General features: G+C 50.1%; 1 protein-coding gene across 1 annotated transcript in view; it reads left to right on the top strand.

Annotated features, from left to right (window-relative positions):
* The window catches only part of BAZ2A (bromodomain adjacent to zinc finger domain 2A), a 1031051-nt gene that overhangs the window by 767621 nt on the left and 237398 nt on the right, over nt 1-26032 (top strand). The window contains exon 24 of the mRNA XM_085600883.1: nt 4819-4979. Coding sequence (XP_085457009.1) covers nt 4819-4979 — 161 coding nt within the window. The remainder of the gene's footprint in view (nt 1-4818; nt 4980-26032) is intronic.

Here is a 26032-nt window from a genome sequence, read left to right as displayed (position 1 = left end):
ATGCTCAAAGGGGTTATAAAACATGCGCCAGAGGTCTTTAAAGATCCAGTCAGAGCCAGGGTCATTAACCCGCGCATCGAGAAGAAATATAAATCCGCCCCTACAGATTTCTCCTACATCAGAGGGCCAGCACCACTAGATTCCCTGGTAGTGTCCACAGCACGAAAGAGGGCCACCTCCCAGGCGTCAGGCAAAGCACCACCACCTGACAAAGAGTCAAAACTCTTGGACGCATCCGGTAAGCGCACTGCATCACAATCTGCCAAAATATGGCGTATCGCCAATACACAAGCTCTACTAGCACGATATGACATGGCCCAATATGACGAACTAGAAGCCATAATGCAACACCTCCCTGACAAATACAAGAATAGGGCAAACGAGTTAATTCAGGAGGGCAAAACCATTACTAATACCTCCATCCGTTGTGCCCTAGATGCAGCAACACCGCCTCCAGGGCCATCAATACTAGCGTCCTCCTCCTCTGTCGCCATGCCTGGCTCAGGATCTCAGGATTTAAACCAGAAGTACAAGCTTCCATCCTGAATCATCCCTTTGACCAGGACCATCTGTTCGGCCCAAAAGTGGATGAGGCCCTAGAAAAGATTAAAAAAGACACGGACACGGCCAAATCTATGGGAGCCTTACAATCACACCCTCCCAGGCGTTCCTTTCACCGTTCCCCCTTTCGGAGCACATCCAGAGGCTACTCCTCTGATACCGCTTCCACTTCATATAAAGCTCCTACCCAATCCATCTTCACAAGGGGTTACCAAAGAGGCTGCTACAGGGGCAACAATAATAAAGGCAGAGGCCAGACAAACACCGCCCGCTCTGCCTCCACACTTACCCAATGTCTTGCCTCCACTCCCCCCAGACCATCCCACTCCGGTCGGGGGCAGACTCCAAATTTCCTTCATGTCTGGGCTACCATCACCTCCGACAAATGGGTAATACAAATAATTCGGTCAGGCTACTGCCTAGAACTAATATCTACCCCCCCAAACATTCCACCCAGACAAAGCCCCATGTCACAGGAACATCTAACATTACTAAAGCAGGAGGTAATCTCCCTCCTACAAAAAGGGGCGATAGAACACGTTCCTACCAACCAACGAAATCTGGGGGTTTACTCCCTATATTTTCTCATACCAAAAAGGGACGAGACTCTACGGCCCATCCTAGACCTCCGGCCCCTAAACACATACATACACTCAGACCATTTTCACATGGTAACACTTCAACAGGTACTTCCCCTGCTCTCCCAAAACGACTTCCTGACCACTTTAGACCTAAAAGACGCTTATTTCCACATTCCTGTACACAACGCTCACAGGAAGTTCCTCAGATTTGTAGTGGACAACCAACACTACCAATTCAAAGTACTCCAATTCGGAGTCACAACAGCACCACGAATATTCACCAAGTGCCTAGCAGTCGTGGCAGCACACCTCAGGAGACAACACATCCATGTCTTCCCATACCTAGACGACTGGCTAATAAAAGCCAGTTCATACAACCAGTGTGTACAACACACGCATGCCACTATCCAGCTACTTCACCAACTGGGCTTCACGGTAAACCACGCAAAGTCCCATCTGCAACCGTCCCACGTAAAATAATACCTCGGTGCCACCATAGACACCTCAAAAGCGCTATCCTACCCCAGTCCGGCCAGGATCGCAAGCATTCAGGCTCTACATGCAAAATTTTACGGCACAACACTCCCTTCCAGCTCGAGTGTTTATGCAACTAATCGGAATGATGGCCTCTTGCATATTCATAGTACCTCACGCAAGACTCCAGATTCGTCCTCTCCAAGAGTGCTTAGCGCGCCAATGGAACCAGGCCCAGGGTCAATTAACAGATCTGGTGTTGGTAGACGGTCGTACCCATCGCTCTCTGCCGTGGTGGACCACCAAAAACCTTTCCAAAGGGCGACCGTTCCTGGACCCGGTTCCTCAGATAGTACTGACAACAGATGCATCGCTCTCCGGCTGGGGAGCTCACCTATTACATCACACCATGCAGGGCAGATGGACACCTCAACAAAAGTTACTCCACATCAACCATCTGGAATTACTAGCCATATTTTTAGCCCTAAAATCTTTTCAAACACAGATTTCAGGCAAGGCAGTCCTAGTCCGCACAGACAACATGACAGCCATGTACTATATACAAAAACAAGGCGGCACACACTCTCCACAGCTCTCTCACCTAGCACAGAGCATATGGAGATGGGCCATACCCCAGAAAATCTTTGTCCTGGCCCAACATATCCCAGGAGTCCAAAACACTATGGCCGATCTACTCAGCAGACAAACACAACAGATCCACGAGTGGGAACTCCATCCACAAGTTCTTCACCTCTACTGACAAATGTGGGGACATCCACAGATAGACCTCTTTGCCACCCACAAAAACACCAAATGCCCAAGCTTCGCCGCCAGATATCCACACCCATTGTCCAAAGGCAATGTGATATGGATGAACTGGTCAGGCAGATTTGCGTACGCTTTTCCGCCTCTCCCACTCATTCCATTAGTGGTGCGCAAACTACAACAACACTCCCTCACTCTCATCCTAGTAGCTCCAACTTGGGCCAGACGACCGTGGTACAACACACTGCTGGAACTATCTGTAGTACCGCACCAAAAGTTACACCTCTCTCCACACCTCTTAACCCAGAACCATGGAGAGATCAGGCACCCGGACCCAGCTCAGCTCAACCTAGCGATCTGGCTCCTGAAATCCTAGAATTCGGTTACCTCAATCCCTGACTGTATGAATGTCATCAAAGAAGCTAGGCGACCCACCACTAGAGCGTGCTACGCCACCAAGTGGAAACGTTTTGTTGTAGATTGTCACAACAATACCATCAATCCCCTAGATGTGTCCATTCAACACATCATAGGCTATTTACTACACATACAAAGATGCAATCTAGCCTATATGTCTATTAGACTGCACCTCACAGCCATAGCAGCTTATCTGCAAAACAGGCAACATCTATCACTTTTTAGAGTACCTGCCATTAAAGCCTTCATGGAAGGCCTTAAAAGAATAATTCCCCCCAGACTGCCACCCTCACCTGTGTGGAACCTAAACATCGTTCTCACTAATGGGGCCTGCCTTCGAACCTCTGCACAAATGTGAACTTCAATTCCTAACATGGAAAACAGCTTTTCTTGTAGCCATCACTTCCCTCAGAAGGGTCAGTGAGATACAAGCACTTACCATTCAAGAACCTTTTCTCCAAATGCACCATAACAAGGTTGTTCTCCGTACCAACCCAAAATTCCTCCCTAAGGTCATTTCTCCCTTTCACCGAAACCAAGCGATAGAACTACCAGTATTCTTCTCGCAACCACAGACCGTTGCAGAGAGAGCTCTTCACTCACTAGATGTCAAAAGAGCCTTACTCTACTACATACAGAGAACACAACCTTTCCGTAAGACCAAACAGCTGTTTGTCTCTTTCTCTCCACCACACAAGGGCAACCCCATCTCCAAGTCGGGAATAGCTAGGTGGATTGTCAAATGCATTCAGATTTGCTACCACAAAGCAAAACGAACGCTATCCGTTCCCCCTAAAGCCCACTCTACACGTAAAATAGGGGCTTCAATGGCATTTTTAGGGAACATCCCATTAGATGATATCTGCAGAGCAGCTACATGGTCAACACCGCACACTTTCACTAAACACTATTGTGTAGATGTGCAAACTAAGCAACAGGCTAGTGTGGGCCAGGCTGTACTCAAAACATTATTTCAAACCACTGCAACAGATACCGGTGGTCGCCGCTAAGGGTGGGTACTGCTATATAATCGATGCACAAGTGTGTAATCTGCAGCTCATATGCCTCGAACGGAATATGCTACTTACCAGTATGCATCTGTTCTTGGCATGTATAGCTGCAGATCTACACACGCCCACCCGCCTCCCCGGCTACCTTTATCTGTTCCAGTTTATCTTATTTAGATACAACACACATGGGCATCTTTCCTGTTATCACTACGCTCCATCTTTCCCTGTTGGCGAAAAACAATCTGAGGATGGAGCCGAAGCCCATGCGCAATACGATCCGAAGGAGGAGTCACCAACCTCGTGACTTCCAAAGACTTTACAAGAGGAAAAACAACTGCAAACATCCGGGCCTAACACCAGATGGCGATCTATGCACAAGTGTGTAGATCTGCAGCTCTACATGCCAAGAACAGATGCATACTGGTAAGTAGCATATTCCATCCTGGCTGAAGAGGGGTGAAACCCCGAAACCGGTCCTAGGATGCTTGATTCCGGTCCAGGGAAGATATGGCTTGGCAGTTCGAGCTGGACTCTTACCATTAGGCACAGGGTCAAGGCTGATTTGCATATGGCCATGTCTGAACTGGGGTGGTGTGGTGAGCAAAATAACGATGGGTTAAACCCAGATATGAGACTGGGGGTGAATGTTTTGCCAATGTGCAACATTCTGCCCATCATCTTGTGTGTTTTGCTGTTAAGAGCTACGTAGGAGGAATAGTAGAATTGTCAATAGAATGTTTTTTTCTAGCAGTACTTTGTATCCTGGGAGAAGGCCACTTCACTTGTTAGATCAAAGCAGTAGGTATACTGCATTCTCATTAGGTGATATCCTGTCAAATGCAATATGAACTGTTGACCATAGTAACTTAGAGAGCATGCTAGGCTTTAGTTTTACTGCAAAAGAGTGTGTCCTGCATTGTTTCCTAAAGCCAAAATCAAGTTATCATGGGATTCAGACTGTAGAAATGTTCATCATCCTAATGCTTTTCTGTGCATTGTGTCACCCACAGATCCCATTTTCCAGTTCCACCCTGACACAAGTCATCCTGTGAGTCTGGACACATTGCAGAAGTGGTCATCAACAGAGCGGGCCCTGGAAGTGGACTTGACCATTCTTCAGTGGGTGGAGGAGCTGGAGCAGCGGGTGGTCTCCGCTGACCTACAGTTACGGGTATGGTATTTGTCTGTCATTGGTTTTGCCAGTCGCTCTTTAACTTAGTACATGTATATCTGATAGAGACATCTAGCTGCAGATTCCTTACCTTCAAATTCTCCCCAGGCACCAGACTGAATCTTGAAATTTTTCACAGCAGTTAAACTATCCCTGTTGTGAAAGGTGTACACCAAGAGCATCACCAGCTCATAAGGAGTTGGCGGTTGGTGCTGCTGCCATCTTAATTGAAGGATTACAGTAAGTAACATCTTATGGTGCCTTCCCTAAGGGCTTGTCACTTCTCTTCTTGTTGCATGACACAAAATTTATTTTTCATAGAATTAGTTGTACTGTTCTTGTTTTCTGGCACTCTTCCATTCTGTTTATGTTGTGCTTCATCTGTACTTTGAGGTGTTTGTGCATAGTTTTGGCATTCTCTTTATTCTGGTCATTGAAAAAGGAAATGTTTGGGGTATTCTGTATGTGGGTATTTTTAATACAAGCATCAGAACGATCAGTAGTGCTATAACAGTGATGGGGATTCTGGAGTGGAGATGATTTGGAAGGTGGGCTGAAGCAAGAGGTAGCTCTAGGACCAGCTGGTGACTGAGTTGTAAACTGAATAATCTTGTCCTATATTTTCATCTGCTCATGGTACATCTTTATTAAGGATTCAGCCCGTCTCAATGGGGTCCTCCCCAACACTGTCTGCTCCCTTGGGGCCCAGTACCAGCCATTTTCAACTCCGATACAAGGGTCACCCAAGACCTACATTGGTACCTGTTGCAGTAACACCAATACCTACTCCATCAGTGGTCTGATGACCCAATGCCAACCCAGATTCTAAAATTTTGCTTCTGCGGCCACTCGGCTATCTGCAGAGGCTCCATTGTCTTTACAGCTTGAACTCTAACTCTATCCATCAGGCATATCTGGTCCCCCAGGACACTCATGATGATGAGTAGGAGGAGGAAGAGGATGGGGGTGATGGATATCTTCCCCCACTGTAATGATCATGAACTCTGCTTGGATTAATTGAACACCAGTGGACTATACACCTCCTTGAAATGGAACTTGACTCACCCCATGGCCACCAGTGGAGGAAAGTGCCTTGTTTGTGGGGGTGGTCCGGAGGGCATCCGAGGTACTAGTTCTGAAGTTGCCCTACATCAAGACAAAAACAAACATTCTGACCAATTCTCCAACCAGGCCGAGATTGTCAGAGCCCTTGCTACCTTTTAATGATTTTTCTCACTGATGCCTTGATAGCCACATTGCCCAAGACTTGTTCTTGTTTGCCTGATAGCCTAATAACCCTGTGACAAAGTTGTCCGTCCAGTGATTTAGGCTTGGTAACTAATCATCTCACACTGAGAACCTCAGTTTGCAGGCTCCACTAATATGGTGGATCTGAAGACCTTCCTGACAAATTCTCCAGATAGCAAATCTAAAATAATTGATACTGTTTACTTTTCGTAAAAAGAATATTTTTGTCCACCAGCCTGTCCCTTAAGTCTGTATTTGGAATCTCTTTTAGTCATGGACCATCTACTTAAATTAGTAGAGCTCTTGACATTGTTGGGCTTCACCAGCACTGCATGAAGACCCACCTGAGTCCTATGTCGGTAGCGAACCCGCATGACTTGTGTCTCTTCTGCTTGGGGCATACCCATGATCCCGAGGCGTGCCCCGATTGTCGAGCCATGGTGCCGAAAGCTTTGCGGGAGCGTTCTTGAAAGTTGTTGGACCTCCATTCCTTGGAGAAATTGGGGACACATTGTTCAAGGTGTTTCCTCCACTGCACAGAGATCGGACATTCAGGACATGATCCTTATGTTTCAGGTTGTTGGTGAGGTTGGCTATAAAGCTTCTTGGCCTCATGCATCCTCTTCATCCACGATGCCTGGTGGCTCATGCAAACCCTGTAATAAATTGTCAAATCTCATTGGGTTCAGATTCTGGACTTACTTCTGACTCAATTTAGTTCTCAGATCGAGATCTGCTGTTGCGGCTGTTATATGCCGATCTGAACCACAGCAGGTTGCTGTCTCTTCTCCACCCAGAGCTCACAGGTGTGAAGTTCATCTGGTCTCTAGTGAATAGCTGACTCCACATCAGACTGCTAGCACTTCAGGTGATCCGTTTGACTTATAAAGCTTTCCTCCCTGCCATCAAAGCAAGACTAGTGCAGGTTCTCGCGAACAACACTAATGCCATGTAATGCTGCAACAAGCAAATTTAAAATACTTTGTTTAGACAGGCAAGTCTATCAAAGGGCGGTAGTGCCAAATAGAATTATAATAATGGTCAGTGCCTCAATTTTTACAGAAATGTGGACAATTCGACGGATAAACCATAGATCTTTGAGCAGATTCCCTCAATGGTGGTACTGTTATAATTTAAAATGCAATTCAATAAGCAACTAATAACTTGACCTATCCGAAGCTGGAGGTATTTTATTTTATAATTGGACGAGAATGGTTCCAGGATATATTTTTGTGGACTTTCTCTATCGTAACTGCTAAGGACTAAGTGGGCATGTTCTCTTTTAGCAAATGCTCTTTGGTCAGATTCAAGAGATGTAATTTTTACTTTTCTATTTAGAGCTATTTTAAACTGAGGGTGTGGTAGTTTTAGTGTAGTGCAACATGTCTGTAACTATTTGGGAGCGAGATAGGGCCTTTTTCATAAATAGGTTGAAGATTAATGCCTTGCCAGGATGGTGGCACTGTGTGGTGGACTATGCATCTCTTGAATAGATTTTCAAGTATGCCCGACCAAAATAAATACTGTCTTTGTAGACTGATGCTTTGATGCTGTTGTGGCCTAGTGCACTATCTCCTCTACTTTTTTACATTAATGTTTCTATTTTGCTAGCTTCAAAGGTTATTGCATATTGATGATTTATCGGAACAGTTGGTATTGGAGTGAGCTGTGCAAAGTTTTGTTTACTTAAAACTGACACTTTATTGGACTTTTTAGATGTGGCTTTATATTACGTGGTAACATGCTTTTTCAATTTTTCTGCGGTGATGTTCCCATTTGTCATAATTAAAATATAGCCACTGTTCAGCCTGTTTGATTGTCCATAAACACCTTGCATTTTTGTACCAGCATGCCATAAACAGTTCTGTTTGGAGCGATTCCTCGTAGTCTCGTTTGGCTTGCCAAATTTGTTTTTTGTACTGGCTGTGCAGGGATTCGACCTCAGGCGAGTAAGTTTTGTACTAGCCTTTCCCAGTCACTGATGGTATCGATTAATGGCCTCCCCAGGTCAGCTAATGGTTTTTTCAATTATCATACTTTATAGCGGCACATTTAATCCGTCTCCAGTTATGTTGTGAATCTGAAAGAGACACGTTAGTAATAGATTCCTTCCCTTAGAATATACCCAGGCGTCAGACTGGATCTGGAAAGTTTTCGTCAGCAGTACCCCTGCGCGTCGGTAGGTGTCGTCGTACAGCTCCACGTACATTGCTGGTGTCGTAGCCGCAGAGATTACGTCATCAGAGCTACTTAGACGCACCCAGGCGTGCTGACGTCAGTTCTTTCTTTTTCTGCGCAGCAGCGCAGATCCGTGAGAGAGCGGTCACTCTAGTTAAAAGTTTTAACTTGGTATCTGACAACTTGTTTTGTCGTGTACTTGACTCCTGGTGCAATAGGGATGCCTGGGTTTAAGTCCTGTAGGGCCTGCCGTCGGAACATGTCGGTAGCGAACCCGCATGACTTGTGTCTCTTCTGCTTGGAGCATACCCATGACCCCGAGGCGTGCCCCGATTGTCGAGCCATGGTGCCGAAAGCTTTGCGGGAGCGTTCTTGAAAGTTGTTGGAGGTCTGGCAATCGGTTGCGGACCGATCGAGGTCCCGATCCTGTGGTAGGTCGAGGGACCGGTCGCGGAGCCATCCGCATCGCTCGTCAGAATCGGGAACAGGTAAATCTAGGTGCCATAAAAAGTCGAAGAAGCGACGTCACTCTTCCTCTACCCCTCACCGGTCGCGGGACGCAGTGGAGGGGGCGGGCGGTAACTCCCTCGCGGCTCCGTTGGAGCCTGCTGCCTACCCACCCTTTCCAGGACAGCACGCGACTTCGGACGAGGTGCAGACCTTCATGTCGGCCATGCGCCATTTGTTTGCCCCGCCTGGTCTCTCCAGAGCGCCTTCGGGCCCTGCGGATCCGTCGGAAGGGTTAGCCTCGATGCCGCCGCCTCTGGCCTCGGCTACGCCAGCACCATACCCTTGGCGCCGCCCGGCTCCGGTCCTGGATCCGGCTTCGGCGCCTGGCGCGGCGCCGCCGCAAGACGGCGCCGAACCGGGACTGGTATTTTACCCTCCTATTCCATATCTTGGAGGGGAGTTTATCCCATTTCCCAGGGCACCTCGTCCTTACCGGCCTCTTCAGCAACCGGTGGACAAAGGCGAGTACTGGGAGGGGTCTGAGGACCCACTTGCAGCTCAATGAGAGGATGAGCCTGAATGGGAAGGCGATGTGGAGGGTCCAGTGGATCTGGATTTCTCTCCACACCCTGGTACTCTGTCCCCTTCTTCCGTGGCCACGGAGGAGGTTGGGACTTTTTCAGTGGTGTTGCGTAGGGCAGCTGAGGCTCTTACCCTCGAGCTCCCTTCTGTACCTATCAGGACCAATCTCCTGACGGAGGTCCTGCAGCCGCAGTCGTCCTCTGCGGAGCCGTTACTGCCCTTCAATGAAGCGCTTACTGATATCCTGTTGGGCACCTGGATCAAACCTAACACAGGAGTTCCTGTAGACAAGGGTGTGGCGTGCCGCCATTCCCCTGCGCCGGGCGATCCCAGCTTTCTCACACAACACCCGACGCCTGAGAGTGTGGTTGTCCAGGCTTCTGCCTCGCCGAGTGCGTTCCCTTCTGCTCCTCCGGACAAGGAATCTAGGAGACTGGAGCATTTTGGGAAAAAAATATTCACATCTGCCAGCTCTGGGTTGCGGGCGGTGAATACTGCGTGCCTGCTAGGCCGCTATTCCCATTCTGTGTGGGACACTGTGGCACAGGTGCTGCCTCAGTGCCCTGTGGAAGCACGGGCGGTTCTCTTCCAAGCCATTACCGAAGGGATAGATGCTGCAAAATGTACTATTCGTTGTGGACTTGACACTGCCGATTCTCTCGGTAGGGCACTTTCCACAACAGGGGCACTCTGTCGTTATGCTTGGCTCCGAACTACTGGCTTCTCTGGAGATGTCCAGAACACCTTGTTGGACATGCCCTTTGATGGTACACGCCTGTTTTGTGATAAGGCGGATAGCACCCTGGAACGCTTTAAGGACTCTCGGGCTACGGCCCAGTCCTTGGGTCTCGCCACCACACGTACTCCCTTGGAGTCCGCTTTTCGGTCCTTTCGAGGTCCGGGTCGGGTCACCCAGGCGCGTTCCTTTCAGACCCGCAAGCCTGCGCAGCCACAGACTCAGCGCAGTTGCGGACGTGGGAGCCGCCGTGGTGGGACCCGAGGACAGCGGACAAGTCAGTCCACCGCCTCCCCTGCCGCCTCTAAACCTTCCTAGTCTGGTGTGTCAGGCCCACCTGACGCCAATGGGTGGCAGGATTCGCCATCACCTTCCCCACTGGCGCTCCATAACCTCGGACAGGTGGGTTCTGCAAATAGTCCGAAGGGGCTACTCCCTCCCCTTCGAGTCTACCCCTCCAGCCATGCCACCTCCGTACCACCGCATGTCGAGAGATCACTTGTCACTTCTGCAGCAGGAAGTTGCGGCCCTCTTGGCCAAGGGGGCCATCGAGCGCGTTCCAACTCCAGAAGTAGGATGTGGGTTTTATTCCCACTACTTCCTGGTTCCAAAGGACAAGGGCCTGTGTCCTATCTCAGACCTCCGGAACGTCAACCGCTTCCTCCGGATGGAGAAGTTCAAGATGCTCACACTTGCTCAAGTCTTGTCTGCTCTAGACAAACAAGACTGGATGGTAGCATTGGACTTGCAAGATGCTTATTTTCATATCCCCATCCTGTCGGCCCACGAGCACTTTCAGTTCACCGTGCTCCCTTTCGGCCTTACCAGCGCCCCTCGGGTGTTCACGAAAGTGATGGCGGTGGTCGCAGCTTATCTGTGCAGATCAGGGGTTTCAGTCTTCCCCTATGTCGACGACTGGCTGTTGAAGGCGGGCTCGCCCCAGGCAGTGGTCTCCCACCTCCAGACTACGGCCGACCTCCTGCATTTGCTGGGGCTTTCCATCAACGTGCCGAAGTCGCACCTGATTCCCTATCAGAAGCTCCTCTTCGTCAGGGCGGTTCTGGATACGGCGCATTTTCGGTTTTATCCTCCCGAACAGCGAGTCCAGGACATTCAGGCTAGGATTCTGATCTTTCGGCCCTGGTTCTGGGTTTCGGTCAGTAAGACCCTGAGGCTGCTGGGCCTCATGGCCTCCTGCATCCTGCTAATCGATCATGCCAGATGGCATATGCGGGCTCTGCAGTGGGACCTAAAGTTCCAGTGGACGCAGCATCAGGGAAATCTGTCCGACTACGTCCAGATCTCGGAGGACACTGCACAGGATTTGCAGTAGTGGCTCTCGAATCAGCGTTGGGTCAGCTGCAGATCCCTCTCCCTTCCCCAACCGGAGCACACAGTAGTGACGGACGCGTCCCTCCTGGGATGGGGCGGCCACATGGGAGAGGCGGAGATCAGAGGCCTCTGGTCTCCGGTGGAGTCCAAGCTCCATAACAGTCTTTTGGAGCTCAGGGCGATCCAACTTGCACTCAAAGCATTCCTTCCCTCTGTCAAGGGGAGAGTAGTGCAGGTGTTCAGACAACACCACCGCCATGTGGTACTGCAACAAAAAAGGTGGGGTGGGGTGGGTTCGTGGACCCTAGGTCAGGAGGCTCTACGTCTCTGGACGTGGCTGGAACGTCAAGGCATTTCCTTGGTGGTTCAACACCTGGCAGGTACCCTGAAAGCCAGGGCGGAAGAAATCAGCCGCAGGTGCATGTTGGATCACGAATGGCGTCTTCACTCGGAGGTGGTGCAAGGTCTCTTTCAGCAGTGGGGAGAACCTTGGTTAGATCTATTCGCCACTGAAGAGAACGTGCAAAGTCAGCAGTTCTGCGCGTTGGAGTTTCCAAGGCAGCACTCCCTAGGCAACGCTTTTCGTCGCGAGTGGAGTTGCGGTCTGTTGTACGCCTTTCTGCCTATACCACTTCTGCCCAGAGTGCTGAAGAAGATCAGGCGCGACCAGGCCCAAGTCATTCTTGTGGCACCGGACTTGGCTGAAAGAGTTTGGTATCCTGAGCTACTCAGAATGAGCGTGGATCCCCCGATCCGACTGCCTCTTCGGGAAGATCTCCTGTCTCAGCAACAGGGGACGGTCCTCCACCCGAACCTGTCCAGCCTCCACCTCCTTGCGTGGAGATTGAGCGGCAACAGCTGATTCCTTTTGACTTGCCTCCCGAAGTCTGTAATGTGATTCTGGCAGCCAGGCGCCCCTCCACTAAAACGGTAAACGCCTGTCAGTGGAAAAAAAATTGTGGCATGGTGCACAGCAAAATCTGTTGATCCTCTTGCTGCTCCTCTTTCTGAGGTCCTATTGTTCCTTCTTTCTTTGGCCCAGCATGGCTCTGCTTTGGGCACTATCAAGGTCTACCTTTCTGCTCTTTTAGCCTTTCTTAGGCTACCTGATCAGCCCTCTCTTTTCAAGTCCCCAGTTGTCAATAGATTTCTTAAAGGCATTACTCACCTTTTTCCTCCTATTCCTTTTGTGATGCCTCAATGGGACTTGAACCTGGTTCTCACATACCTGATGTGCGCTCCATTTGAGCCTTTTCATAACTGTCCTTTGCGTTTATTGACTTTGAAAACTGTCTTCCTGGTGGCCATGACCTCCGCTCGGCGGGTGAGTGAGCTCCAGGCTCTTTCCTGCAAACCTCCTTTCCTGGAGATTCATCCGGAGAAGGTTGTGCTTCGACCGCGTTCCTCCTTTATACCAAAAGTAGTCTCTGCCTTTCATCTCGGGCAAACTGTCACTCTGCCCACTTTCTTTCCGCCTCCACACCCTTCAAGAGAAGAGGAGAGGCTCCACCGTATGGACCCAAAACGTGCGCTTTCGTTCTATCTCAACCGCACACAACAGTTCTGCGTGGATGACCAGCTCTTTGTTGGCTACGTGGGCGCCAAGAAAGGCCGGGCTGTGCACAAGCGCACTATCTCTTGATGGGTTGTCTTGTGCATTAAAAGCCTTTTACTCTCTGGCTAAAAAAGAACCTCCGGTTGGGCTGCACGCCCATTCTACCAGGGCGACAGCAGCTACCACAGCATTGGGATGCAGTGTCCCCCTGCAAGACATCTGTCAGGCGGCCACTTGGGCCTCGTTGCATACTTTCACTAAGCACTATTGCCTTGACAGTCAGGTCCGGAGAGACGGCTTCTTTGACTGTTCGGTTCTCCTTGACTTTCTGGTGTAATCTCACTTCGCAGACCCACCACCGGGATTGGTATTGCTTGGGTATGTATTCTAAGGTAAGGAATCTTTCACTAGCGTATCTCTTTCAGATGCATAAGTTACTTACTTGTGGAACAATATATCTGTAAGAGACATTAGTTAGTGATACATTCCTTACCGGCCTCCCATCCTCCCCGTTCTGCAAACTGTTCTCTAGGCTTCAGGTCATCCCTTTCAGAGCCCTAGTTCTATTGCACCAGTAGTCGGTCTCTGGCATGGCTCTGCGTTTCTGGCGTGGAAAACTTGTGTATAGAACTGACGTCAGCGCGCGTGGGCACGTCTAATTAGTTCTGATGACATCATCTCGGCGGCTACAATGCCAGCAAGGTACGCAGAGCCGTACGACGACGCCTACCGACGCGCAGGGGTACTGCTGACAAAAACTTTCCGGATCCAGTCTGACGCCTGGGGATATTCTAAGGTAAGGAATCTATCACTAACTAATGTCTCTTACAGATATATCGTTACACAAATAAGTAACTTGTGCTTCTTTTGCACCTATCACTGTTAATGTTGGGTTGGTATTGATTGGGGTTCGTAATCCTCAAACCTGTGGCATTTGATCGCTTTCACAGCGCAGCTGGATGGAATAAGTTTGAATGACGTTGAAGAGAGTAACAGAGATAAAGGTGTAATCCACCACTGCTGACCTCTTTGGGTAGTAATGAGTAGGGCAGGTTGGTTGGTCTTCTGGAAAGCGTCTGTTCAGTGCTCGCATCGACAAGACCTTTAAGGTTGTGAGCAGGGTGCACCCCAGAGAGCCTACTCTTTGCAGTCGTTAGGCTTGTGTAGGGATCCGGTTAGCAGGAAATGGGCCTTCGTATATTTATGTTTAAGGTCCATGACCAGTTGTTCCAGTTTCTTCACACACTGCTCTTTCTCTGCTGCTGATGGGTGTATGTAGACATTTTGTAGGAATAAATTGTATGCTTGTGTTGCCAGTTTTTGATTTCCACACATCCCACACATTGTAAATATTTATGGCCTGTGTCGTGCTCCCTGACTTTAATATCCCAGTGGGCAGAAAGAAAAAATTAAAGGCCCCTTGTTGTGTGGCCCTTTGTATGTATTCTGGTTGCTGGGGAGTAAAACTTGCAGTATCCTTCCATTATTTTTTCCTTCTCTCACCACGTTTCCTGGATGCATATGATGTTAATTCCCAGGCTAGAAAGGTCTCTGGGGTGGTTAGTAGGTTTTCGAGGCCTGCAACATTCCAGGAGACTACAGATATTGTTGAGCTCTTCATCCTGTTTCCTAAGTTCGCTTTACTACGGGCGCACCATGAATGTCACTGATTTTTTGAGCTGGCCAGTGTACGTGCAAGCCACTCCCAGTTCTCCTGAGGTATTTCTGCTAGTGGAGCGGCTAAAGTGCTCTGCCTTTCAAGCGTATTCATCTTGGAGATGGTAAATGATTGTTGATGTATTGGTGACTTTGATCATAGTGGGCCCGTTGCGTTTCTTTGAACTGACGCCCGTTTCTGGATAGTTTCTCTATCTTGTCCTTGGTGGATATTTTCTTGTTTGATATACATTGTGCACAAATCGACATTGTGTTCTTTGTTTACAAATACTGCTGGATAGCTGCAACAAGCAGGGTTGACTTGGGGCTTGAGCATGGAGGTTCTGCGTATATCTGTTAGCCACCGTCTGGAACACATTGTGTTGTGAATTTTGCATGCTGTAGTTTCCTCAAAGATGCTGGTTAGGAGACCTAGTCCTGCTGGAATGGGGTGAGGGACTCCTGCATGACTTCCCAACGATAACTCTACTGCGTCAGGTTCAAAAGAAGATACGAAACACTGAGCCCAAGTCACCTTGATTTCCTTAAACGTAGCCAGCAGAATGTGGTTCCCAGAGTTTCTGAGCCAGAGCATTTACGCTCCAATTAGGCTTCTGCTTTGACAGGCCATTCTTTCTCTGCACGACGGGGCAGAATACTGGTTCTTAATCTCTGTAACTTCTACTTCCATGCATGGAGATTGAATGGTGGCAATTAAATGTGTATAAAATTGTGACAGGAGTGGTAGTATTTTCCTTTCTGCCAGGTGCCGTACAACAAAGTCTGTCTATGCTGGTACACATTTGTTGCCAGGTGTAGTGCCGGAGATATCGGCCCCTTACACACCTAAATTTCCTATGTTCTTTTCTCTCACCTTTCTTTAGTTAGTGATTGGATGAAAGATCATGCGGTAGATGAGCAGATGTTCATAAGCTTCTCACATATAAATGAGGGCATGACAGTGCAAAAAAAAAAAGACCCAGTGATAGTCCTGTGCAGTAGTATCTACTAGACACCTGCCAAGAAGTAGCCCCATGAGGGCCCAGGAGCCCATTCCGGCAGGCCAAAATCGCTACAATGGCATTGGTATGATCGGTGCCTGCTCTTGATATCCGCCAGGCTATGATGCGGGTGTTGGTACATACATTAACAAAGCACTGCTGCCTTGATAGTCTGGTCCAACAACGTCACTATGTCCTGGAGAATGTTTAGGTCAGAGTCCACGCCCCAGGCCCTCCACTTTTTGCAGTTAGATATCCACCAGATACAGTGTTACAGAAGATATATAATTTCTTCTTCGGGAGCTGACTCAGCCACAACAATTCTCTCTCATCGAAGAACAGGTGAACTTGCTAATATCTTACCTCAATTCAGGCTCATTCCTGGATGCTTTGTGTACTAAGCTAAAAGTGATGGATGTGAGTTGCAGCTAAAATCTGTTGAAGCTGCCCCCTCCTTGTTGAGGTTGGCCCCTCATGAGCGCTGTGTATCCCTGGTGTAGCTTGTGGCACCAAAAGTTAAGACCTTCTGAAACCAGCTCCTCCCTCCCTTACTGCGGACTCCAGGTTAGTTGCTTCCTTTAGGTCCATTACTGAGCTACACTGCAGTGGAGGCAAAAATGATGGTCTTTTTATTGAAAGGTGAGAAAATAGACTCCTGTCTCATTGAGGTTATAGGAACGTCCTCTATCCATGATGCATTGCACTGGCAGTTGCCTTGTAGAGTCAGTTCTTTTTCCGCCTTGTGAAATAATGGTGCACAAGAAGATTCACACCTCTGTTTTTGACTGAAATACAGGTCAATCTTGGCACTTTTTATCTTCACCTGATACCGGACTCCATTATAGTGATTTGGGTTAGGTGACTACATGCCTCAGTGTTGAGGAGAACTGCTCCATCAGCGAGAGAAATTGAAAGTATGGACATAGCTGGCATAAAAAAAGTATATGAAACGTCTGCTACACATTGGAAGAATGCCAGCAATACTAGACTCCTAGGGAGGTACCATAGAGAGATTTGAGAAGAATAGAAATCCTTCATTAACGATTTGCCTATACCCTAGAAACAAGATTTTAAAGAAATGCTGAATGATTGTTCCTTGGTATCAATCTCAGTGATGTGTGCAGGACTTCGATTCTGTCACGGGGTTGTCCATCAGAATATCATTGTCTCTCCATTTAACCACCTTGAAGTCAGATTCTCGGCTAAAGATTATGAATCATCCAGTCTTGAGATCTGCCATATTAGGAGAGCATGCAGAGAAATAAATTCTTAAAATGAAGAATGAGGCAAAGACATTGAAGATGGCAGGCCTAGAAGAGAGAAAGAATTTCTTTAGGCAACAGTACAAGACCAGAGAAAGGAGAGTCTACCCAGGAAGGCTTCAAGCCTCTATCTTGCCACACCACCATCCCCAGTGATGCCAGAGAAAAAAGAACCAGTTGAAGACCTACACGTCCTCTCCAACAAATCCTGTACACTCTGGAGGAAGACACTATTATTGAAATGCATGACAGTCTCTAATCACTCCCCCTCCCCCCTTCAATAGCATCACCAGTAGGGCGAGCAGTAACTACTTCAGGATGAGTGGGAGTCTATCACAAGAGACCATTGGGTACTAAACATTGCAAGTCATGGATACTTTAGTTTTCTAGGCCAAACCACTTCCAGTTTCCCCCATACTGCCATCTTGAGGGGAAAAAACAGGTGTCCTTGTAAAGAAATATGTAATAACACTGGTACTATCTTTGCAAAAGGGGCAAAGATTTTACTACATGTACTTCCTGGTTCAAAGTAAAGGTCCAAGATGGGCATACAGGCCTATTCCAGGGCCACAGTTTACCAACAAATACATTGAAAGAAAGAATCTTTGGATGCCTGCACTACATAAATATATCTGCATATGAAACTAAACAAGTGGCTGTGTGATCGATGTACAGGATGCTTACTTCCAGATACCCTTAACAAAAGATCACATGAAGTTCCTTAGACTTATTGAATGAAACGCATGGAATACACATTCTTGCAAATAGGCACAAAATCAGCACAATGCATATTCTCCAAATGGGTGGCAGTATTAGCAGCTCTTCTATAAAGGAAAGGCATTTTAGTCTGCCTTTACCGGACTCCTACTGGCTAATTGAAGCTCACAGCCAGTCGAAGGTGGAGCATGATTTCAGGGCAACATCCATGCTGCTTCACATAATAGGGCTCCAAATCCAACTTCAAAAGTCAGTTTTGGGGCCCGCCGATGTTGACCAGAGATCTGCACCTCAAGGCCATGCCATGAGTGGCCAGCCATCTGCGCAGTGGCTCCCCCCAGGACTGTACGCCCTTTCACTGCCAAGAAAAGTTACCTTGGTGCCCCACAATGGTAGGACGATTACCACCTCAGTGACGACTGATCCTGTGCCTTCGAGGAGGCACCAAGACACTGACAGCGAGGCCATGCCTCCCCCAGCATGCAGGCTTTGACATGGCACCTCCAGGTGACTTGTCCTCGAAACTGTGTTATCCACACATGGGTGCCATGATCACTAACCCCTAACCCTGATAAACTGCATCAGGAGCCGCCTGCAAACATGTTGGGTGCTTCGGCGCCCCAACGGCCACCCAGCTAGGTCTTGACTCCTTATCTTTTGAATTCTCCCCAGGCATCAGGCTGGATCCAGAAATCATTCAGCAGTACCTCTGCATGCCGGGGGATGACATTGTACAACCCCGTGATGATGTCTATTCCAGTTTGACAACAGTGGAGTCCTATAAGTTCCCTCTGGTTCGCTGATGTCATTTTTCTTCTTTACCATGCTGTAACGTGGATCCGGAAAAGCAGTTCCTCAGGCCGTTTTCTAGCCTAATTCGACAGTTTTTGTCGGTTGGAAACCGTGTGCTTTCTCATATCTTCAGGCTTTACGCCTTGTGGGTCTTGTACTTGACAAATGTCGCTTACAGGCCTGCATTCCACTTGTATGGGCTGTTTAGTGGAATACCACGACGCCAAAGATTGCGGCACCTGCCAGAAGCTGAAGCTGTTCAAATAATGATGTATGAAACTCCTGGCGGCTCAGATCTCGCGGTCTGCAGAGACTTCACATCTGCCTCGATCTTCTTATTAGGACGTCTAGTCACGGGGACATCGCTCTCAATCGACGGCCCATGGTAAGTGCAGGCGTTTGAATTCGCGAAACTCTCAACTTCGCCACATGGATACAGTTTCTCATGGCTCCTCCCGCTAATCGGTTGAAGAGGCCGTACATGACTCTACTCCGCTCCTCCCTGTCTATCCGAGAGCCAGAGCGTTGATTACCCAAATGAGAGGATACTACAATTCTCTACATCTCATCTTTGGGACTCCACATTTCCTTGGATGGCTGTCGGGCCCCTAGGAGGTGAGAGGAGCCACATCAGTGGGTTCGCCCCCGGTATCAGTTGGGATATCGGAGTCATTGGGTTGACACCAGTCAGTGCCGGCCAACTGCGCTTTGGAGCCGGTGCATAGCCCTTCGGGGTTTCCACCTTCTGTGTCTTTCTTCGATCAGCCAACTCTGTTGGCGGCGGCAATCAAATCCATTCCTCCTCCTCTTGACTTCGAGGCATTACCTTCTCTGCACTGATTGACGTCGAATGCGGAGTCAGTGGAGCCATCTGTAATGAATGTTGCCTTCAGCATCACTCTTAGGGTGGTTCTTCTGTTGGTCACCTTTTGGGAGATGATATGGAGGAGTTGGCACTATTGCAGCCTATATCTGAAGCTATTCCACCTCTATTGGAGGAAAAGTGGTTGCCTGCACTTGGAGAGGCCAGTGGACTGGAGTTATCGCCAGCTTTGGGTCTTCTTTCCCCTCCTAGCCTTGCTGCTGAGGCGAGTTCCTCTTTTGCAGATGTGTTGATGAGAGTGGCTATGGTTTTGGAGTAACTCTTTCTACAGGGGAAATATCTACTGATCCCCTGATTGATGTCCTGTTCTACCATATAGTGAGACCCTGTATGACATATTGTTGGGTACTTGGGCTAAGCCTGATACAGGGATCTTAATGCATCATGCTATATCTTTCAGGCACTTGCCTGCTTCTGGCAATCCAGTTCCGGCTTGTCTCCTCAAGTATCCTACCTTTTGTTGTTTGGTAGTTCAAGTGACTTCAACCTCATCAGATATTGATTCTCTACCTAATGTTCCATCGAATAGGGACTCCAGGAGGCAAGATTCATGTGGCAGGCATATTTTTCCCTCAACTAGTTCTGTTTTAAGGTCCACTAACACTTGTAATCTTGGGCATTTTTCTCACGCTTTGTGGGATTCGTTGCACACTATGTTGCCATTGCTTCCAGATTGCTTCTGTTCTAATATAGAACAGTTGTTTTGGGATGACCAACAGGCTGATAAGCTAATTATTAGATGCGGCATGGATACCACTGATTTAGTGGGTTGTGCCATGGCATCTTCTATGGAGCCACGTCGTCGTTCCTGGTTAAGTACCTCAGGCTTTCCAGAGGCTGTATAAAGCTGATTTGGTCGATATGCCCTTCGATGACACCCATCTTTGTTGTGCCCAGGCCGACTCCGCTTTACTGCATTTCTGTGATAGAAGATGTGAGACAGAGTCCTGACTTCTCTTTTTCTAAATATATACCTATTTGTTTTTTTCCCTATACTAGGGTTGTATGGGGGATATTATTCTTTTGGTTCTTACCTGGCTGTCCATGTTATGCCAGTTCTATGTTGGTATAAGTTCCGCCTGTTGATGACACCTGATGTAGTGTTCCTGCAGTTAGCAGATACTGTTGTTTCAGTACTGTCTGTGACACGTTCTGTGGTACAAAAAAACCTATTCCATAGGTTTTTCCCTTCCATGTTTTCCTCAGATGATGGGCTTCATGCTCAAGAGGTCATTTGTTTGTGATGTTTCTTCCGGTCAGAAAGTTTACCTATGCCTCATGATTCTTTCGGAGCAGTTCAGTATGCTGGTATGCATTACTTTTGAGTATCTGATAGAGACTACTAGCCGCAGATTCCTTAACGTAGAATTAGCCCCAGACGTGAGACTGGATCCGGAAAACTCTTTTTCCCACAGCTTCTCTGCGCGCCTGGGGGCGGCACCACGGGACTCCGCCCTGACATCGTCCGCGGGCATGACGTCAGCGAGGTCACATAAGCCCCACCCCGGCGCGCTGACATCAGTTTTCTTCTTTTCCGCATGCCACGCAGATCTGGATTGCTCTGCTCGGCCTTCCCTCGTTTTTATTGGGAAACTGTGTGCAATGCCTTCGGGCTTTAAAACTTGTGATAAGAGTGCGCGTCCGATGTCGGCGACGGACCCCCACCCCATCTGCATGTGGTGTTTGGGCGAACACCACGACTCCACGGACTGCGACGCCTGCCAGCAGCTCAAGCCCAAATCCCGGCGGGAGCGCCGGATGAAGCTGCTTTCAGCCCGCCTGTCCAGGTCGGCTTAGTCCCCGCGTCTGTCCCCAGAGGGGTCCAAGAATCGCCGCTTTCGTCTGCGCCGGCGGCTCCCTGGCCATCGCTCGCCAGTGGGTAAGTCTGCCAGTCTCCCTCCGGGGCCTGGTCCTCGGTTGGCGGGGGGCGCAGGTTCTTCTCGGGACGTGCGTCCTCGGACGTCGGCCCCCTATCCCCCGTTCCCCGGCGCAGGGGCATCCAGGGCTCAGATGGAGCCTATGCTACGGCTCTGCAGGCCTCCCTCCGCCCCACCCCTCCCTCTGAGACTTCTGCGGTCCCCTCGCATCGTGTGGGGCTGGCTGTGAAGTCGCTGGCAGATTCGTCCCCAGCGTCGCCAGGTGTGGCTTCTGGAGCGGGTGATGTGGTGTCGCCGAGGTGCGGCCCTTCGGGGTTTCCCTCCTCGACCCACGGCGCCAGCAGCTTCCTTCCCCGGGCCGGATGGCGCCGCGGGTTGAGGCTGTGTCGGAGATTGCCTCACCACGTCCCTCTCCGCTGGCGGTGGGCCCCTCCGGGGTCATGCCGGTGCCGTTTCGGTGCCGCTCCTTGGCCTCGCCGAGTTCGACCTTTCCTGCGCGACAGGTGGTTTTGGTGGTGGGTCTGGCCCCTCGGGGGGGACACGCCGGTGGCAGACGCTCCGGCCCCGGTGACGGATGCCCCGGCTCCCGTCGAGGTCTCTCCGGCGCCGGTTCAGCGTGGGCAAGTCGACTCTTCCCCGGACGTTCCTTTGTCTCCGGACGATTGCCGTTTTTGGTCTGCTCCTCGCCGGAGTCCGGGCGCCACGTTACTTTCTCTCCGGTGCCTTCTGGGGCTAGCTCTACACCGCGGCTGTGGGTCCCGGGACCGCTGTTTTGCCCATTGCGCGGGGCCGCCCCTGCGGCTGTCACTTCTCCTCCGGAGGGCCCTCAGGTTCCTCACTCGTCAGTGGGGTTCACGTCCTTTCTGGACGGGCCTTTCCTCCCTACGGCGGGGCGTGGGGACGGGCGGCTCAGCCTGCAGCCTTCGCCCACAGACGACTTGCTCTCGCCTTTGCGGGGTCCCTCGGAAGCGGGCGTCGCCTTTGTCCGGGCTATCGCCAGGGCCGTTGGGATCTTACAGATGGGCTTCCCGATCGCCCAGGTGCCTCCTGACCATTTGTTGGAGGTCCTTCACCAGGACTCTGGTTGTGGGGGGGGGGGGGGAAGAGTCCTTACTTTCTTTTGAAGCCTCACTCCATGATTCCCTTTCGGGGCCTGGGGATGCCCTGCTTCTGTTGATCAGGTGCCTCCGCTGCTGCTTCATCACCACCGGCTGGCTCCTCATGGGCCCGCTTGCCTTTCTTCCCATCCTTCCGCTCAGGGCCATGTTCTTCAGGCTGCCTTTCTGTCTTTTCCCTCTGTATTGCTCTCACTGTCGCGGGAGGCCCGTTGGTTAGACTCTTGGGGGCGTGATGTTTTTGCCTCTTCGAGCGCCGCTCTGCGTGCGCTCAACACGCTCTGTGTTCTGGCTAGAGCTACCTCTGCCTTCTGGGATACCGCGGAGACCCTTCTACCCCGCATCTCCGGGGAGGGCGCTGGGGCTGTCTTGCAGAGTCATGTGCTCGATGGTTGCGAGTTGGCGTCGTATATTCTGCGTTCAGCTTTGGATGTCGCGGACTGTCTTGCCCGTGCTATGGCGTGTTCGGTTGCCCTCCGCCGCCATGCCTGGTTGCGCGATCGGGTCTTCCCAGAACATATCCAGGAGCGTTTGGTTGATTTGCCCTTGACGGAGTGCATCTGTTTAACCCTCATGCAGATTCTGCGATTCAGCGGCTTCTTGCGGGCCTCCGTCCTCCTCCTCCTCCTCCTCTTCCTTGATTTTGGTGGTCGTTCTGTGTGTTCCTTGGGAGAAGTTATCCCTTGCTCCGTTTGGGCGCCGTTTTTCGTTATAGTTCTGGTGAAGCCTGTCCTGGTGCCCTTTTTTTGGCCCTTCTGCGCTTGGTGGGCCCTTCGGCCTTGCGTATGTATCTGGTTTAGGTTGGAGTGGGCCTTTGAAGTCTGATTGTCCTCTCGGTGCCCTGGGCCGCTGGTTCGACCCTTCAATGTTTTTTGTGTGACTTGGCTGCCTGGGAAGCCGCCTGCGGTGCTGTCTGCGGGCCCTTTTTGGTTCTTCCTCTGCCGCAGGGTTTTGCCACAAAGAGGTTTTTCCCCTGGTGCTCTTTGGGGGACGTGTCCTACCCCCAGTGGGGTACTGGTTGGCTATTGTATAGTCCTCTTCTCTGTTGGGCAGCGGCACCTGCCCTTTCGGGTTCCTTATGTTCCACGAGGTCGCTGTATGCCGCCTAGGGTGGCATTTCTTCTTTTTCCTTCTCTGCCTCGAGATCCATGGCGTCCTTCGGTCGTGCCACCTGTGGGCCCTTCCTTGATGGTTCCGTCTTGGTTGTTGATGGGACGGTTAGCCTGGCTCATTCTGGCGCTGCTGCCTTCCTGCTGGTGTTCCATTACGTCTGCTTCGGTAGGTCGGTGTTCCGGGTTCGTCCCGGGATGTACCGCTGGACCACCCCTTCCTGGATCCTCTTCTTGAGCTCTTTTGCCTTGGCTTCGCCTTGCACTCAGAGTGCTCTGTGCTCCTTCGTTGGCCTCTGCCGGGGTCTGTGCGCTGTCGGGGCTGTGCTCCACCTCCGTGGGCAGCGGTGTGTGCCTCTGCTCTTTTCTTCTTGTCTCTTCCTGTGGGGCGCCTCTCCACTCCGCTGTCTCTTCGTTGGGTGTGGGGGTGTAGTGCTCTCTGTTGCTGGCCCTTGTCTTGGCTTCTTGCAGAGTCTTCTTCGTTCCTCCGGGCTTCTGCGGCCCCTTACCTTGTGGGACGGTTCTGTCCTCCTTGCCTCTTGCTGGCTCCCCTGTTGGGGCTCTGTGTTCCTTTAGACTGGGGGGGGGCTCCTCTCGCAGTCCCTCCTCCCCTCTGGGTATTGCTAGGGTATCTATTCTACGTTATGGAATCTGCGGCTAGTAGTCTCTATCAGATGTACCAATTACTTACCTTCGGTAGTGGTGTATCTGGTAGAGACGATTCTAGCTGCAGATTCCTTCACGACCCGCCCTTCCTCCCTGTTCTGCGAGGGCCCGTCCTGCTGGGCCTTCTGTTCCAGCTTCCCTTGGGTGGCTTGCCTCTTGGGGGCCCTGGGCCCTTTTCCCTTTTTGGTTGGGTCTTCTGCTCTAGGCTTCCTTGGTGGCTTGGGCTTCCGGGTGTCTTGCCCTCCTTTGCCCAGTTTTCTGTCCTCGTCTCTCTTGGGTGACTTGCCCTCTTCGGCTATCCCTCGTGCCTCCTTCCTGCCGGATGCGTGCTCTGGCTGTTTTTGTGTGGATGGATTCTTGTGCCTTGTGTTTCCCTGCTCCTGAGGATTCTCCTCCCTTGCTGCCCTCGGGGGGAGGGTGGGTCCCTGGGCGGTGCCTGGGTTCCTCGCTCTTGCGGGGTCTCGGCGTGCCTTGAAAGGGTTGTCTGGGGGTCTGTTGTGGGTGCTTGTCCGCTCCGGCCTTCTTTCCCTTTCGTGCTTTAGCATGAGGCAGCAGTCTCCTCTGCTTTGCTTGCAGGTCCTTGGGGTTCTCTGTCCCCTGGGGAGGTGGGGGGGGGGGGGGGTCCCCTTTCCCGTTTTCCTTCGGGGGCTACCTTTTGGGCTACTGCCATGTTCTTTTCTGTCATACGTGTTCTGGTCCGCGGTGTGGACGCTGTCTTTCGTGTTGCTGTTTGGGCACCATGGATTTTTTTTTTCCTTCTTTCTATACTTGCACACTGTTCTCATGCTCTTACAGGTTTCTGTTTGCACTGGCTCCGCGTGGTGGCGCGGAAAATTTATCCTAAGGAAACTGATGTCAGCTCGCCGGGGAGGGGCTTATGTGACCTCGCTGACGTCATGCCAGCGGACGACTTCAGGGCGGAGTCCCGTGGTGCTGCCCACCGGCGCGCAGAAATGCTGTGGGAAAAAGTTTTCCGGATCCAGTCTCACGCCTGGGGATAATAATTCTACGTTAAGGAATCTGCGGCTAGAATTGTCTCTACCAGATACACCACTACCGAAGGTAAGTATGTGGTACTTCATTAACTCTTATATGGACATCTTGCTTATGCCCTATGGAAGAACTTTTGTACAGATAGTATGTTTATTCTTTACACCTACTCTGAATTTCAACACTTCAGTGCAAATTTGTGCCTGTTTTGGCCAAGATTTCCACTAGGACGTTCTTGTTTGATCAGTCCTTCATTTGATTGCAGTCCTTTTCGCTAGTTTTGATGGGGTGCACTTTGAATTCAGGGGGTGCCCCGATTGCTTTTGCATTAGGTATTTTTGCAAAGGTTATGCTTCCCTATGGAAGAGTGTTATGCCAACTTTACCACGTTGTGTGTTCCTTACCTGCACATGAGGTTTTGTCCCTTGAGATGTATTTCTCTTTTCTGGAGACATTACATATTGCAGGTTCAAGGGCTACTTTCATTATTAGAACATGGTTGTTCCATGATCACTGCTTGTAATGTTATCTGGAATGCAGCGCCGGAGTATTTATCCCTATTATCTTTTGCGGCCATGTCCAGCATTTTCTTGGGGGATTTCTTCTTTTCTTAAATAGAATGTTCACCTTTATGGTGCTTCTCTTCCTCAGGAACATCCTGCGTTTTCCTTTCCATATACTTTGATATGCACTTTTCCTGTCGAGAGGTTGGATGTCCTCTGTCTCCTTGTGAACATTTTCTCTCTCTAATCAGCAGTTGCTCTTTTTGTGACTCTGTCCTTTTAGGGTTCAGATCTATATATATGTATGGGAACTTTAGTCTGAATTATGGTCAGATTTCAGTTCTGTTTAGTATACCTTGCAGTCAAATATTCCAACGATATACCTTCTTTTGAGATTTCCA

This window comes from Triturus cristatus, chromosome 4_2 (assembly GCF_964204655.1).
Source record: "Triturus cristatus chromosome 4_2, aTriCri1.1, whole genome shotgun sequence".
Classification (NCBI taxonomy): Eukaryota; Metazoa; Chordata; class Amphibia; order Caudata; family Salamandridae; genus Triturus; species Triturus cristatus.
The sequence above is the reverse complement of the archived record's forward strand: the minus strand, read 5'-3'. Positions and strand labels throughout refer to the sequence as shown.